The sequence below is a fragment of the Pogoniulus pusillus genome, chromosome 2, assembly GCF_015220805.1.
Source record: "Pogoniulus pusillus isolate bPogPus1 chromosome 2, bPogPus1.pri, whole genome shotgun sequence".
Lineage (NCBI taxonomy): Eukaryota > Metazoa > Chordata > Aves > Piciformes > Lybiidae > Pogoniulus > Pogoniulus pusillus.
Window position 1 is genome coordinate 44390859 of NC_087265.1, and position 17792 is coordinate 44408650.

The 17792-nt window shown below is 40.6% G+C and overlaps 1 protein-coding gene across 1 annotated transcript in view; it reads left to right on the forward strand.

Moving 5' to 3' along the window:
- STK39 (serine/threonine kinase 39) overlaps positions 1 to 17792 on the forward strand; it is a 117299-nt gene that overhangs the window by 84942 nt on the left and 14565 nt on the right. The window contains 2 exon segments of the mRNA XM_064163611.1: positions 4199 to 4251; positions 6641 to 6709. Coding sequence (XP_064019681.1) covers positions 4199 to 4251; positions 6641 to 6709 — 122 coding nt within the window.

Genomic DNA, 17792 nt, shown 5'->3' on the forward strand with positions numbered 1-17792 from the left:
ACACTGCCTACAAATGTATCAAGAAATCCAAACAGTTGTCACCAAAGTCTATCGATGGAATTAGCAAACTAATTTGCGGTAACAGTGATGCTAACTAGAACCAGAGAAGTGTCTGAAAACTGGGGAAGAGCATGAGCAGCTTCTAGGGGAGAGCTCAAGTGCATCTTCTGTTTGGTGGAATATGTAATGGATTAAATATTTAATGGAAATCAATGAATGTCTGGGTGGTAATGGAACTGTAAGCGTAAGCACTTAGCAAGTCCTAGCAAATTAATCTTGCCAAACTTCCTTTGGATTGCTGTCCTGAGGAGTAGTGTGCCATTAAAGAGAAAACAGCAGCATCCTAAGTTCAAAAGAGTTCAGAGAAGCCTGGATGAGGCACTTAGTGCCACGGTCTAGTTGCTTGGACAGGGCTGGGTGATAGGTGGGACTGGATGATCTTGGAGTTCTCTTCCAACCTGGTTGATTCTATGATTCTATGAATTTCAGGTAGAAAAGATGGATGGCTGAATACATACCAACCTTCCCTGGATTTTTCACCCTCATTTAAACAGATTTGACTCATTAACTTTTTATTTGTGTCTTCTCCTCTGGACACTATCAAAACTTGCCTCTATGTGTTCCTGTGCAGACTTCTCTGGAGACTATCAAAACCTGCCTGTCTGTGTTACTGTGCAGTCTGCTCTAGGTGATCCTGCTTTCACAGGATGCTTGGGCTTGATGATCACTGGAGATCCCTTCCAACACTTAACATTTGGTACTCTGCATTTTGCAGACAAAGTGAAATACATCTCATTTGCATCCTGCTTGAGGAAAGAATCTGCATCAGGAGCAGCTGCTCTTCCACATAGCTCTATCATACTGTTAGAAGCTGGTAGTTTTCATTAGAGTTCCTAATTACATAGTACCTTTTTATATGGTGGATGTTCTACTTATGGAGAGGTCTGTGGAAAGATAGAATCTAACATCCTAATTGTGATGGTTTGGATGTTACCCCCCCACACACACTTTGTAAATCACCCAGACTAAACTCAGCAGGTCTGGAAATTGAATGAAGCTTTGTATTTACAGCTTAGCATAATATCCAAGCAGATATTTACAATATGTACAGCTATAGACAGAAATATACGAGTTAAAAAGTAATACAGAAACACAACAGCCCTCCCAGAAACCTGAGTCCCCAGGAGGGGCTCCCAAGCACCCTTCTACCTTCCTCCCACCCCTCTACCTTACCCCATATCTTGCTTTATGTTCAAAGTAGGTTTGGAGGGTCGGCCAGGGGGGTTAGGAAGCAGATGGATTAGTCACACAGATGGCAGGTTAAGTTAGAGAGAGAAGTTCAGCCCAAATCTCAGAGAGAGGCTCCCTTATCTATGTTTGTGTTCTTGTTCTTATACATCTCAGCAAGCCTCTGAGTGAAGCAGACATCCCCATTGTTTCCTTCTCACAGCCTGTAATCTAATTCTTCTCACCAAAATATCCCAGCTAGGTTCAAACTAGCACATTAATGTATTACTTTCTAGAGAGGTGAGAGTACAAAATGCACAGAATTCTCAGCTGGGTTTAGTGTTCACCTCTAGGTGGAAAAAGATGGGCAGGTAGAACAATTCAACATAGCTGCTAATAAGGAGCAGAACTTTCTGATTTGCATCTGCAAAGGTGCGAGATAAAGTTTTTATTCCCTTGCTTTGCTCCTTCAGAAGAGTGTGTAGGAAATGAGTATCACAGTCTGAGCTGCTTCCCACATTCAGTCAGAAGGGGCCTTTTGGAAGAAGAATGCTCAATCTGTGTGCAGTTCCCTTTTTTGGCAAGTAGCAGTTCTAACAAATTCTAAAGGTGTAACAGATTTCAGCAAAGGGAAGTGCTGCTGAAGGGGAACTTGGAGATGGGTCATGTGTTGGTTTTCTTAGCTATTTAAACAGAATGCCATTCAGGATTCTCTAGGAGGGGGGTGGGGGGAAGGAAGATCTGAGATTCATACAAATTTCTTGTTGAATAAAACCAGACAGGGCAGTAGCCCATATAATGGCAGCAGATTTCTACAACAGAAGGCAGTGAGCCTTGTAGATCTCTACCTGACTAGCTGCATTTATCTGCAACTTTATATTAGTGATCTTCAACTCCCATAGTTCTTTATTTAGAGAAGAATTTTGGGAACCTGAAACTCCTTCACCTTTGAAGCAGTCAGTGTAATTCAGTAAATGTGTACTTTTCATTTTAAGCACTGCATGTGGCATCCTTATTTTTCAGGCTTTGCTGTCTTGCTTTTGTCTGTGTTGCAAAGCATTTTATTTTGGGTATTCCTGTGTGTTGCTGGGTTTTGAGTCTGTAATATTTTTATAGCTGTTTAGCAAGTGATAATAGCTGTAAGTCACAGCTGGGTGTGCTTGCCTCTTGGATTCAGTTTTCCCACAGCAAGACTTCATGGCCTGGTATGCTGAAATATGAGCTCACATACAGTCTCCTTGCTGAGGAGATAAATAATGGACTGCAAACACATTCTGCTGCTGTTAGATTTCAAGTGAATTGAGCTATTCACTGGGAAAAAAGAGTCTTCATCCCTCTGCTCAGTTGGCTTGCCATTTCCAAAACTGAGATGGACATATATTTTGCAAAGAGACTAATGCTTTATTGGTAGTAGAAATTATAAACTAGAATTGAAGCTGGAAATGTGCAAGGAGTGGAGGTTTGAAGCACAGTATGGGATTGTAAAAGGATTATTTAACATAGATATTTTACATGTAGATGAAGCCTCACTGCTGAGACAACAGTGGTCAGTGAAAGAAGTTACTAATTTCAAAGCAGCTTTATAAACAGCAGTTTTCAGTGTCTAACATTTGCTAGCTACGTGGTCTCTTAAAAGAGGAGCTCTGTGTACATCTGATCTCAGATGAAAAGCTGTGAAGTGACTTTATTGTGGCCTTTCAGTATCTGAAGGGGGCCTCCAAAAAAGCTGGGGAGGGACTTTACGGGATATCAGGGAGTGACAGGACTAGGGGGAATGGAGCAAAGCTGGAGGTGGGGAGATCCAAACTGGATGTGAGGAGGAAGTTCTTCAGTATCAGAGTGGTGAGAGCCTGGGATGGGTTGCCCAGGGAGGTGGTTGAGGCCCCATGCCTGAAGGTGTTTAAGGCCAGGCTGGATGAGGCTGTGTGCAGCCTGCTCTAGGGTAGGGTGTCCCTGTCCATGGCAGGGTGATTGGAACTAGCTGATCCTTGTGGTCCCTTCCAACCCTGACTGATTCTATGTTTCTATGATCCTTGTGGTCCCTTTCAACCCTGACTGATTCTGTGATTCTGTGATCCTTGTGGTCCCTTCCAACCCTGACTGATTCTATGTTTCTATGATCCTTGTGGTCCCTTCCAACCCTGACTGATTCTATGATTCTGTGATCCTTGTGGTCCCTTCCAACCCTGACTGATTCTATGATTCTGTGATCCTTGTGGTCCCTTCCAACCCTGACTGATTCTATGATTCTGTGATCCTTGTGGTCCCTTCCAACCCTGACTGATTCTATGTTTCTATGATCCTTGTGGTCCCTTCCAACCCTGACTGATTCTGTGATCCTTGTGGTCCCTTCCAACCCTGACTGATTCTATGATTCTGTGATCCTTGTGGTCCCTTCCAACCCTGACTGATTCTATGTTTCTATGATCCTTGTGGTCCCTTCCAACCCTGACTGATTCTGTGATCCTTGTGGTCCCTTCCAACCCTGACTGATTCTATGATCCTTGTGGTCCCTTCCAACCCTGACTGATTCTATGATCCTTGTGGTCCCTTCCAACCCTGACTGATTCTGTGATTCTGTGGAGTCTAAGTGAATATTCTGTTACCCTTGGAGTTAATATTGGGTTAATACATGTGATTCAGATTGTGCTGAACTAGTAGAATCAGTGTGGCAGATTGTCTTAGAGATGGAAATATTTATCTGAGGACCTTATTTTATCCTCAGGTTACCAATGGCATTTTTTAACTTCTATATCTCTTTTCTGTTCATGTTCCCAAAAACACTGCCATGAAAAATGCGGTGGCATCTCTCCAGTCTGGGTGCTTTGGGGGAGCTGTGTTTTTCAAGCTGAGGAAATCCACACTGCCAAAGTGCAGTTGTCAGTGCCATAAGTCTTCTTCATGGGTAGGAGCTGAATAGAGTTGCTCTGTTCTTCATTATATTTTAATATATGCACTGAATGTTTTTCAGGAACTCCAGGAAGGAACTTAATGACATACGATTTGAGTTTACTCCAGGCAGAGGTAAGGCTTCTTCAACTGAATTATTCTTTTACTGCTCAAAAAGGTATTTCAGAATGTCATTACTGCTTATGGTTAATGCAAACTGTGTTTCTGGAGATGGAGCTTTATATTGAACCCCATGCAAAGAAGAATAGCAGCTGTATGTAAATTCTAGTGCTGCATAGTATGTAGTATCCACAGTACCCTTTATTAATTTCCATGTCTTATGTTATATAAGACCTTTCATATCTATATTTGCAGGTATGCAATTTCCATTTTCATGTTTGGAAAACACTGTAGGGAATCGAGTATGAAAGTCATAGAAGTGCAGAGTCAAATACAGTATAGAAGTCATAGAAATATAGAGCAAAACAGAGTATAGAAGTCATAAATGAAATAGAGTATAGAAGTCATTGCCATATCTGGCAATGGTGGCAGTATTTGAGTTTCTTATCCCTTTTCAGTTAGAGAAGTTCTGTTAGCAAGGATGAAGTGCACACCATTTGTTGAATGCTGTCTTCAACTGGAAGTTGACTTGCATCTCTGGCTTCGGTGTCATCACTAGCAAGAAATTCTGGCACTGAAACTTTAAACTCTGTTGCATGCTTGTAAAACTGTATTGGCTTTACAGTGCTTTGAGCTGTAAAAGTTATTTTGTCTGAGGAAAACCAATTATTACTGGGATAAAATGTACAGAATGCTGATATATTGAATGAGGAGGTGTCATCCTTGTTAAGTAGCAACTCTTTGAACATGAACACCTCTAATATTTCTCAGAAGTCAGTATTCACTATATTTAGAAGAGCCTTCAAAGAGCTTCCACCTAAAAATGAATCCAGATTGAAAGAGGTGCCTGTTTTCTGTAAATCATAGTGTCTTTCATGTGCAGTAGCTCTGTGCGTGGATGTGGTCTCTGTTGTCGAGCTGCATTTCTCACTGATTTCAGCAATGGGTAATAATAAAAGAGATCTCTCGCTTAATTGGACACAGAGCATGCTGGTTTGTCAAAAGAATTCCTTAAATACTCTCTAAGCAGTTACATAAGACATTCAGAATCCTTACTTCATTAAAAATTATGGGATACAGCATACCAGGACTGTTCCTATTAGTCAGTCACTGAGGCAGCCAGGAGGCAGCTATAGTTCAGAGCTCTCCAGAAGCTGCACCTAGCTCAGCAATACTGTTTGTCATGTGTGTCTTGGGTTCAAATGCAGGTTCCCAGAGACTCTAATAAATTTAATAGACCCAATGACAATTTATAGAATTTATAGAGTGCCCTCCCCTCTTCCCCCTCCTTTCCCAAAGATAGGGAGAGAGAGAGAGATAAGCACACCCCAATAAATCAATCTCACTCGATTTGGAAGTAAAAAAAGGAAAAGTTTAACAATAACTTAGAAAAGGTATTGGAGGTAGGGAAGTTTACAAAGGATAAGGAAGGGAAAACAACAAAATACAACAAGGGATGGATACAACCCGAGCAATGTGATGGTGTCTCTGCCTCGTGGCTGCCACGTGGGGTGCTGGTATGCAGTGTGCGTGTGTGTGCCAAGAGGGAGCGAAGGAAAAAGAGAAGAGACAGGAAGCTCCTCTGTCTTTTATACCACAGGAAGTGGGGGGAGTGGGCTAACCATCACCTGGAGTGTGGCCCACCCCTGGGGAGGGGCCAAGACCCCTAGGGTCAGGTTCAGGGTTACGTCCCCCCTGGAGTGTTAACCCTATACAGTGTGTGTGTTTGTGTTTCTGGAGGAAATGATGGCAGGTCTGTGTAACTGCTTCAAGGCATGTGTTCCATGCTGAGGCTTGGTGTTGAGGCCACGTTACCTCCAAGTGCTTTTATCCAGGAAGAAGCACCAGGCGCAGGGACTTAGCAGTTAAGTCCAAACGTCCACACGGGTACATGGAGAATCGATCTGAAGCTCTGAATTTCCTAGGTCACAGTACTTAAAGCTATTTTAAGCCTTAAGGTCCAAAAAATAACTGTTCACATAACTCTTTTGCCCCACTGGTAACAGACAAGAGAAGCTATATAGCATGTCGCTGTCTAGATGTGCAGAACAATGGAGTGGATAAAGAAAAGAGTGAAAACTGCACCAAGACATAGTTTATTTTCTCGGTTAGGAAGCTACTGAAATTGTAGGAGTATGTAGTTAGATAACAGAGGAGAAATGCTGGTGGCCAGGAAAGGTCTGTAGGGGGGTTTGCAATGAACCAGATCATCAACTCAGGTTTTGCTGTGTAGAGGCTGCTAATAATCTGTTTTCCTCCTAATTAAAGATAATTTTGAATTCAAGTCTGCCTCCATGGGTGTTTTGGAACTAAAGTACATTTTTGTTAAATTACATTGGATGACTGATGCTTTTTGTTGTTTTTTTGTGAGCTCTCACACTTGTTCATTTCACCTTTTGGACAGACACAGCAGATGGCGTTTCTCAGGAGCTGTTCTCTGCAGGCCTGGTCGATGGCCATGATGTAGTTATAGGTAAATTACATTTTTGTTTGCAATTATGCTCTTGTGACAAGTTTGTGCTAAATGGATGTAAAAAAAGGTTGGGTTTTTTTTCTAATGCTGGTTTTCACTAAACCCTTTTTATACTGATTTCACTTTTATATATGCATAGTTCAGTCAACAAACTGCGTTTGAAACCAGTCCAAGGATTGCCTTTGGAAGTTTGAACTTTTTAGCTGTCTGAGATGACCTAATAAAGATGGTCTGAAGGGTTATTTACAATTCAGTGATTGATCACTTTTATACCAGCTTCACTTTTCTGTTTGAGAACAGAATAATTTCATAAAATGTGCTTTGGCAGCTCTGAAATTAGTAAAGATTGTTTGTATCATAGAATCATAGAATCAACCAGGTTGGAAGAGACCTCCAAGATCATTCAGTCCAACCTGGCACCCAGCCCTATCCAGTCAACTAGACCATGGCACTAAGTGCCTCATCCAGGCTTTGCTTGAACACCTTCAGGGTCGGTGACTCCACCACCTTCGTGGTCAGCCCATTCCAACGCTAATCACTCTCTCTGGGAAGAACTTCCACCTAACATCCAGCCTATACCTACCCTGGCACAACTTGAGACTGTGTCCCCTTGTTCTGTTGCTGGTTGCCTGAGAGAAGAGACCAACCCCCACCTGGGTACAGCTTCCCTTCAGGTAGTTGTAGCCAGCAATGAGGTCTGCCCTGAGCCTCCTCTTCTCCAGGCTGCACACCCCACAGCTCCCTCAGCCTCTCCTCACAAGGTTTGTGTTCCAGGCCTCTCACCAGCTTCATCACCCTTCTCTGGACACGTTCCAGTATCTAAACATCTCTCTTGAATTGAGAAGCCCAGACTGGACACAGGACTCAAGGTGTGGCCTGACCAGTGTTGGGTAAGAGTTTTAGCTGTTGGCTATCCCACCTGGCTGAGCAGTGAGCCAACACTTGTATGTTACACAGAAGTCAAGAGTTGTGTCTGGAGGTACTGCAGTGCAAGTCCTGCTAGGACCCAGTGAGATTTATTTTCCCTTATTCTCTCTTCCCCTTTTGCCTTTATTGAAAAGTTCTCTTTCAATGCAAAGTGGACTTTTATGGAGGTGGCATCATAAATGGGATTTGTTACCATCTTTCAGGAGTGATGGGGGAAAAGCACTTAGTGCCATGGTCTAATTGACTGGATAGAGCTGGGTGCTAGGTTGGACTGGATGATCTTGGAGATCTCTTCCAATCTGGTCAATTCCATTCTATGATTCTATGAAAGACAAATGAAGATAGATATCTCTTATGGCTTTAGTGATTGGACTTTGGTTCTTAAGGAAGCACAAATATTTAAACAAGTAAAGTTTTCCCTATCAAACTTGGTTAGAGACACTGTCTAGTTAATAAGGAAAGTCCATTTCTTTTCTTTAGTTTTGATTTTTAGCACTATGATGATATTCCTTTCTGTTCTGCTTGTATGGTATTAATGAAAGGGAAAACAACTTTCTTGTGTGTAGCAAAAACATTCAACTTAAATTTAATCTCATCAATTATAACCAGTTGATAGATCCATTTTTTCTGTGATTATAATTTACCTTGAGTTGCACAAGCAGCAATTCTTGCATGACAAAATGAGGCACTTAGTGCCATGGCCTGGTTGATTGGACAGGGCTGGGTGCTAGGTTGGACTGGATGACCTTGGAGGTCTCTTCCAACCTGGTTGATTCTATGGTTTTTGCTTGCATCTGCTTCACCTGTGAAGTTGTTAACATTTTCATATATCTGAATGTTGTTGTCTTTGTAGTTAATAATGACTTGGAATTTCTTATTTTACTGAAAGACAGGTTCTGCACAATGCAATTTACTTCCTAACTTAAAAAAAGTTAGCTGAGTTAGAATATAGTTCTCATTTGCTCTGGGAAAACTGGCTATATGTTGTGCAGGTATGGGATAAAACAACTTGCATGCAAGCAGAGTATTGCAGATTTCAGACTGTCACTGTATCAGCGTAGTCAAGAAATATTTCATTCCCTTAGTTGAAATCAATAGGCCATCTAAGAGAGCAGATGGTGCTTAAAATGGAAATCTGCTTACAAAACTAATTTTCTGTTTTAAATGATTTTGCCATCTTGTTCACTTGAAATCAAAGGGTTTAAAAAAAGAGGTCAGTGGTATAGAAGAGCTTAGTAAACCTGCTTCACCAGAAGAACTGATTCCAGGTTGAAAACGTCTGATAAATTACCTTTCACATTTCAGCTGAAGCATGCAGAAAGTCAGCCTCTATAGCATGGATGAAAATAGTGTTCTCAGATAGCCTCGTAACAGTGGTTCCCCCAGTTTTCTTTTAATGGCTCTTGGAACTTGTAGGAGCTAGGAGGAAACAAAGACCAAAGGTTAAGGTACCTGTGTTTATGTTGAACTCAACAATTTGTTGGTGTAACAGCTGACTTTCTGAAAGGGCACTTGAACAGGAGTCAGCAAAAGCTGTTGTGGAAAGTTTGGCCCTGGCATTCGTGAGCTGAAGCTTTTAGTGGCTACCAGCTGATGTGTGAGTTGTATAGATGGTACTGCCAAGCATCAACATGCTTTTCACCTTTTGAGTCTTGCTGGATTTGCTTCACTTAACGCAGGCTTCCCAGGAAGATTTCCATTCTGATAAGTAATGAGTTCAGCTACCTGTTCCGCCGAGAAGCAAAAAACTCCTATCTTGCATGTTCAGTTCTGGCTACGAATGACTGCTTTCTGTTCCTCTTGACAGCAGCATTGTTTTGCAGGAGGTCCCTAGATCAAGGGAATGAGTGCAGAGAATGCTGGTTAAAAGCAGACTAGGGTTTGCATTTGTAGAGGAGAATGAACCTTGGTGCTTACATGTTGCAGAATTAGCTGCTTGTTTGCTTGCTTGCCTGCTTGAAATGTGGTCAAAGCCCTCACAGATCAGTGTGATCAAAGGCAAAGCCACATGGACTCCAGACAATTCAATGTGAATTATGCCAGAGACATTTATTGATCATTTGGCTCTCAATATATCCCCTCAGGGCACAAAGCACACTCCTACACGTGAGCATAATTAGTCAAAGACAACCCACTCCATCAGCATAAACCACGCCTTGTTTTCCTCATTAACGAGGTGTCCATTATCTGTCCCTTCAGTTCTGGGCTCCTCAATTCAAGAGAGATGTTGAGGTGCTGGAACGTGTACAGAGAAGGGCAACGAACTGGTGAGGGGCCTGGAACACAGCCCTGTGAGGAGAGGCTGAGGGAGCTGGGGGTGTGCAACCTGCAGAAGAGGAGGCTCAGGGGTGACCTCATTGCTGTCTACAACTATCTGGAGGGAGGCTATAACCAGGTAGGGATTGGTCTCTTCTGCCAGACAACCAGCAACAGAACAAGGGGACACAGTCTCAAGTTGTGCGAGGGGAAGTATAGGCTGGATGTTAGGAGGAAGTCGTTGCCAGAGAGAGTGATTGGCATTGGAATGGGCTGCCCAGGGAGGTGGTGGAGTCACCATCCCTGGAGGTGTTCAAGCAAAGCCTGGATAAGGCACTTAGTGCCATGGTCTAGTTGACTGGATAAGGCTGGGTGCTAGGTTGGACTGGATGACCTTGGAGGTCTCTTCCAACCTGGTTGATTCTATGATTCTATGATTCTTCCCTTGGCATTCCCACACTGATATATGTAGGCACTGGCATCTAGCTGAAGAGATATTTTCATGCAGTACCAAAATAGCTATGTTAAATCATATGAAAGAGCTGGAATATTTTCAAAACACATATTGAAATGAAATATGTCTGTGTATGTATATGCCATATATGTATATTAGCTAGTGAATATTCACCTAGTAATGCTCTATTGTATTTTTGATACCACGAAGGAGACTGAAACCCTATCAAGTCAATTCTGTTGAAAATCACATAGCTGCAATCCGATTTCACTGCTGTATGCAGTGTGCATATCATTTCAGCAAAACCCTAGGCTACAGTTAATCTTCTGGAGGCCTTGCTTCAATTTCAGAACCTGATGGTAAAGTTACAGATATTAAACTGCAGTATATATATATCAAAGAATACTTCCCTGCTGGAATACTGCTCAAATAAAAGCCTTGATATCCACACCATCAAGAAACATAGTTGCCATTTGCTATATTAACATACATTTATTCTAGGTATTTCTGCCCAAAAGAACCTGTGAATTCCTTGAGCATCTTGGAAGATGGACCTTCACTTCTAAATATACCCAGTATTAACTGTGTGTAAATCATAGAATCATAGGATAAACCAGGTTGGAAGAGACCTCCAGAATCATCCAGTCCAACCTAGCACCCAGCCCTAGCCAGTCAACTAGACCATGGCACTAAGTGCCTCAGCCAGGCTTTGCTTGAACACCACCAGGGACGGTAACTCCACCACCTCCCTGGGCAGCCCATTCCAATGCCAATCACTCTCTCTGGCAAGAACTTCCCCCTAACATCCAGCCTATTACCTCCCCCAGCATAACTTGGGACTGTGTCCCCTTGTTTTGTTGCTGGTTGTCTGGGGGAAGAGTCCAACCCCCACCTGGCTACAACCTCCCTTCAAGTAGTTGTAGACAGCAATGGGGTCCCCCCTGAGCCTCCTCTTCTCCAGGCTAAACTCCCCCAGCTCCCTCAGCCTCTCCTCATAAGTTTTGTGTTCCAGGCCTTTCAAATGCATACCATAGAATCATAGAATCAAGCAGGTTGGAAGAGACCTCCAAGATCATCCAGTCCAACCTAGCACCCAGCCCTAGCCAGTCAACTAGACCATGGCACTAAGTGCCTCAGCCAGTCCTTTTTTGAACACCTCCAGGTGGTGTTCAAAACTATCTGTCTTTGATATCTGCTTAGTAATCAGAGAAACAGGTTTTTGTCAGAACAAAAGCTTCCTGCTGAAATCTCTAGTGCTCTTTCAGTTCTTTCAGGAGAACTGAAAACTCCACAGGTTGTATTTGGAAATGAGATCACATTTTGAGAGTAACAAACTTTTTCATCAGCATTGTAAATGTTTTTGTGGAGGCATGAATACAATGGGCCACGAGGATGCTCAGAGGGCTGCAGCACCTCTGCTATGAAGTCAGACTGAAAGAGTTGGGGCTGTTCAGTCTGCAGAAGAGAGGGCTCCCAGGTGACCTTCTGGTGGCCTTCCAGTATCTGAAGGGGGTCTCCAACAAAGCTGGGGAGGGACTTTTTAGGCTACAAGAGAGTGACAGGACTAGGGGGAATGGAGCAAAGCTGGAGATGGGTAGATTCAGGCTGTATGTGAGGAGGAAGTCGTTGAGCATGAGAGTGGTGAGAGCCTGGAATGTGTTGCCCAGGGAGGTGCTTGAGGTTCTGTCCCTGGAGGTTTTTAAGGCCAGGCTGGATGAAGCTGTGGGCAGTCTGCCCTAGGGTAGGGTGTCCTTGGACGTGGCAGGGGGGTTGGAACTAGATGATCCTTGTTGTCCCTTCCAACCCTGACTGATTCTATGATTCTAATACATGCCATAATAGTTTGTCAAAGGTTTTTAAGGTTGGTGAATTGAAGGGGGGCACAGAATAGGCAGATTATTTGGTGAAGCTGCTGTGATGAGCAGACAGAATCTAGATTTCAAAGAAGTAAAATGACTGTGGATGGGTTATTTGTCCATGAACACATAGCTGACCAAATCCAGAATAACATTATTTCAAGGGATGTTAAACAGTAAGTGATATGAATGGTTCTCAGTTAATCACAGTATTAAAGCACTTGAAATAGAAGCAGCTGACTGCCTTGCCGTATCACATCTGGAGTTCTCAAAGTACTTTCCTACTAAAATGGAAGATGGAAAAGTTTAACACACTGTCTGTAACAGCATCTTAACTCACAGTAGCACTGATAATTCAGCTCACAGAAAAGCCACAGAATTGCACAGTGAATATCTTCTTGTTCTCATTGGGTTTGCTGTTTATTTGCTTATAACTAGTTTACTTGCTACCTTGTGAGATGAATCATCTTTGAAACTGAATAAGTGATGCCTTTTGTTCAACTGATTTCAGCTTATCATCTTACTGTAATCAGAAGAGGGGCTAGCACTACATGAACAGAAAACATGCTGCATTGATTTAGGTCTTCAAAGAGCAGGAGTGTTGCTCTGAATAGATGCCTGGATAGCACTACCATTTGAAGGCAGCAATGTTTTGAGGTGGACAGATTTTTGTGATCTTTGAGGGAATTTGTTAACTGTTTGGGTTTTTTTTTTGGTGTGTCAGTTTGTTCTTCTGGTTCTAATGAGCATAATAACTGGATTTTAACTTAAATGTATCATGTTTTAATGTGTTCCAAAGCTCAGTGTGCCCATAAACTTTCTAATGAGATATGCCTTTATAGACACTAACAATTTCAGATGATTAATTGAATACTTTGTGTTTACTCTTTAATTTGTTATCCAGAAAGGAAACTTACAGATCTAATGAAAACATGCCTCCAATGTAAGGCTTGTTGTAGAAACTCATGTGCCCTCCATGTGTGCACGTAGCTCTGTATCTCTTTAGCAAGATATGCACATGCATTACAGGTAGGGAAGTAGCTTTAAAACCCCCTGAGTCCAACTAAGGATTTAAATATTTCAACACATCTGACTCATTTAGAGCTAATGCATTGCAGGGTGGCTCAGAATGCCTAGACTGCTGGGAGTTCTGGAAGCTTGAAGTACACCCACAGGTAATCAAGCCTTGCATCTGATTCTGCCTTCAGAGTTATTTTAGCTGTAGATAGTCACATGAAAAGGTGCATTTGAAAAAGTATCTTGAGTGAAGCTAGCAGCTTCCATGCAAGTTCTCACCTTGCTGAATTTTCACTGTGGTGGAAATAGAGATTCAAAGTGAAAAAAACAGTATCATGAGAGGTGAATGGTCACTGCTGCTGTAACAGTGATTGTGACAGAACTATACATGTAAGCTGTAAAAAATCCTCCAACTGTGCAAATTACACTTTACCTATTCATGTATATTCATATCTCACAGTCAAAGTTCTTATCTCACAGCCATGATCAAGTAAATAACTAAATAATAAGTAATAACTAAAGTAATAAGTAAATAGAATAATATAATGTAATATATAATAAGTAATAAGTAAAACTAAGCAAGAATAAGTAAATAACTAGTAAGTAAATATAATAACATATATCATATATAATAAATAATACTAAATAATAAGTAATAACTAAAGTAATAAGTAAATATAATAATATATAATATATAATCAATAGTAAGTAAAACTAAATAATAAGTAAATAACTAAAGTAATAAGTTAATATAATAATATATAATATATAATCAATAGTAAGTAAAACTAAATAATAAGTAAATAACTAAAGTAATAAGTAAAAATAATATATAATAAATAATATGTAAAACTAAGTAAGGATAAGTAAATAACTAAAGTAATAATAAGTAAATATAATAATATAATATAATACAATGTATAATAAATAATAAGTAAAGCTAAGAGTACATAACTAAAGTAGTATATATAATAATACATGTAATAAATAATAAGTAAAGCTAAGAATAAATAACTAAAGTAGTAAATATAATAATGTATATAATAAATAATAAGTAAAACTAAGTAAGAACAAGTAAACAAAGTAATAATAAGTAAATATAATAATATAATAAGTAATAAGTAAAGCTAAGAATAAGTAAATAACTAAAGTAATAAGTAAATATAATAATATCTATAATATATAATAAATAATAAGTAAAGCAAATAACTAAATAATTAAAACAATAAGTAAATATAATAATATATATAATATATAATAAGGAATATGTAAAACTAAGTAAGAATAAGTAAATAACTAAAGTAACAATAAGTTAATATAATAATATAATATAATAAAATATATAATAAATAATAAATCAAACTAAGAGTAAATAACTAAAGTAGTAATTATAATACAATATATAATGAATAGTAAGTCAAACTAAGAGTAAATAACTTAAGTAGTAAGTAAAAATAATAATAATGTGTATAATAAATAATAAGTCAAACTAAGTAAGAACAAGTAAATAAAGTAATAATAAGTAAATATAGTAATATAATAAGTAATAAGTAAAGCTAAGAATAAGTAAATGACTAAAGTAATAAGTAAATATAATAATATCTATAATATATAATAAATAATAAGTCTAAGTAAGAACAAGTAAATAAAGTAATAAGTAAATATAATAATATAATATGTAATAAGTAATAAGTGAAACTGGCAGGAGACTTTGAGGTGCAGGCAGGATGTCCTGTGATGTGCAGTCTCAGCACCATGTCACGCAGGCTGTGCAGGCTGATTGTGTGCAGGCATTTGGAGCCTGTTCCTGGTGAGCTCTCCAGGCAAATTCAGGATGCAAAATGAGGCAGCAGCAGCCTCATGCTACCTGCTTATCCCTTTTCTCATCAATATCCAGCCCACGACTAATGGGGCATGGGACATAGATTAGCCAGTCAGAATGGCACTCTGCCAGGCCTCACCATATTAGGTGAAGCCAGGGCTTTCACCCTCCCCTCCTCCCATGGTTGCCTGGGCAAGCCAAGATGGATAAGCCCATGTTTGCCCTATCAAGCCTACCACCACACTTAGGCATGTGTTCCCTGCCCTCGTAGGTCTGACATGTAGTCCTGTGAATTTGGATCAGAAATTGCAATGTAAGCAGTGTTACTTTTTTCAGTAGTTAGTTAGTTGCTGTCATTTGTTTCCTTGGCATTCACTTCTCTGGGAGTAGTTGGTTTGTCAAAACAAGGATTTAGTGAGGTTCTTCAGAAACCTAACTCCTGCACATCAGGGAGTCTTTCCTGAATATGTTTTTCCTTGTTTCAGATATAAAGTATTGAAATAGCCTGGCTGCTATTTCATCTTCTTAATAGTTTTATCAGAGCAATAGCTATAATTCATAGCAGAACTCAGGACAGGAGAAGTTGTGAAGATCTGATGGGGAGAGGAGATCTCCAAGTAATGATAAGCATAGCAGAATGTGACCTGCCTTATTTCTCAATAGACCTACATTTCAACTGTAATCCAGCCTGATGAAGGTATTGTTAGAGCTGTCTTCGACACCTTGATGACTGTCAGACTGTTGTCAAGGCCTTTGTCTGGAAGCTGGCACTTGCTTTCTACATACTGTCACTGACAAACATTTTTTGAACCTTATGCTCTGGCACATTCTTTTGTGTAGAGAATTTGTGAGCACAACTTACTGTCATAGCTCAGGCACATTAAATGTCCCTACTAGCAATGTTGGGCATCAGTTCTAAATTTTTCTTCTACATGTTCATTTGAGACTAGGCTGTGGTTTAGAATGCTCAGTGGCATCACAGTTCTTCCTTCTTAAAAGGAAGGGGAAATTGTGAGATCTGTGTCTAGAAAGTTGAGGGAGGAGCCATGCCATGAACAAGATGCTGTGATTTTGGCACAATAGTCACGCACACAAGCTAGCAGAAGTCATGGTCACTGTGACTCATTCCCTCTGTGTAGGTTTGTCAAGTAATTTATACCACTTCAGTGTATGACAGCAAAGATAGTGAGGGTTGCATATTGTAAACCATGTTGGTAAGGATTCCCTTACATTTGCAGTGTGCTTTCAAAATGAAAGCAGGATGCAGATGATGGGCATCATCAACATGCAATCTATTTTAAAGGGGAATACCATTGTGATGTACATAGTACTCTATTATTCAGATAGGGAAATGGAAATTAGTCAGATGGGTTTTCCTATCTATAGACATTTCCTCAACCATTAAGTAGACTTCTTTGTACAGAGCAATGTAGTTCTGAGCCATGTGCGAGAAAATATGTAAAGCTAAAAAAAAAACATGCAAATATGTTCTCTGCTTTGATTTGCCATTGGAATGGGCTGCCCAGGGAGGTGGTGGGGTCACCATCCCTGGAGGTGTTCAAGAAAAGCCTGGATGGGGCACTTAGTGCCATGATCTAGTTGACTGGCTAGGGCTGGGTGATATAGGTTGGACTGGATGATCTTGGAGGTCTCTTCCAACGTGGTTGATTCTATGATTCTATAATCTACCCCATTAGGCATATGCAATGTCAGGGTCTGATGGCCATCTAAGTATCTATCTCTCTCTCTCTCTATATATATATCCTACTTACCTTTTTATAACACTGTCTTTTAAATGTACTGTGGTTTGCCTGAGTGTTCTTCACACACTCTGGTGGGAAAAAAAATCAATCTAAATTACCAGCCTTCTGTTTTTTCATAACTTTCTGGGAAAAGGTACAATTTTCCAGATATATTAGTATTTTAATTGAATCAATAAAACAGGATGACTGTTTCAGGCTTTTTTTTTTTTTTTGTGTTTCTCACAGATTGTAGAATGTCAAACATTACCTTGGAATGAGAATCATAGAATCATAGAATCAACCAGGTTGGAAAAGACCTCCACGGTCATCCAGTCCAACCTAGCACCCAGCCCTGTCCAATCAACTAGACCATGGCACTAAGTGCCTCATCCAGGCTTTTCTTATCTCCAAGGACAGTGACTCCACCACCTCCTTGGGCAGCCCATTCCAATGCCAATCACTCTCTCTGGGAAGAACTTCCTCCTAACATCCAGCCTATACCAACCATGGTACAACTTGAGATTGTATCCCCTTGTTCTGTTGCTGGTTGCCTGTCAGAAGAGACCAACCCCTACCTGGCTACAGCCTCCCTTCAGGTAGTCGTAGAGAGCAATAAGGTCACCCCTGAGCCTCCTCTTCTCCAGGCTAAACATCCCCAGCTCCCTCAGCCTCTCCTCATAGGGTTTGTGTTCCTGCCCTCTCACCAGCTTCATCTCCCTTTTCTGAACACTTTCCAGTATCTCAACATCTCTCTTCAATTGAGGGGCCCAGAACTGGACACAGGACTCAAGATGTGGCCTGACCAGCACCAAGTACACAGGCAGAATAACCTCCCTTGTCCTACTGATCACACTGTTCTTGACAGAGGAACATAATTCTTCAGGAAGTGATGGGTTTTTTTTTATTTGGTGCAGCTCTTCCTCATTTCTGGTGCTCCCTATACAGATGCAAGAGCATACATTCCTAGGTTTACCATGTTTGTCCTGGAGAAGAGGAGGCTCAGGGGTGA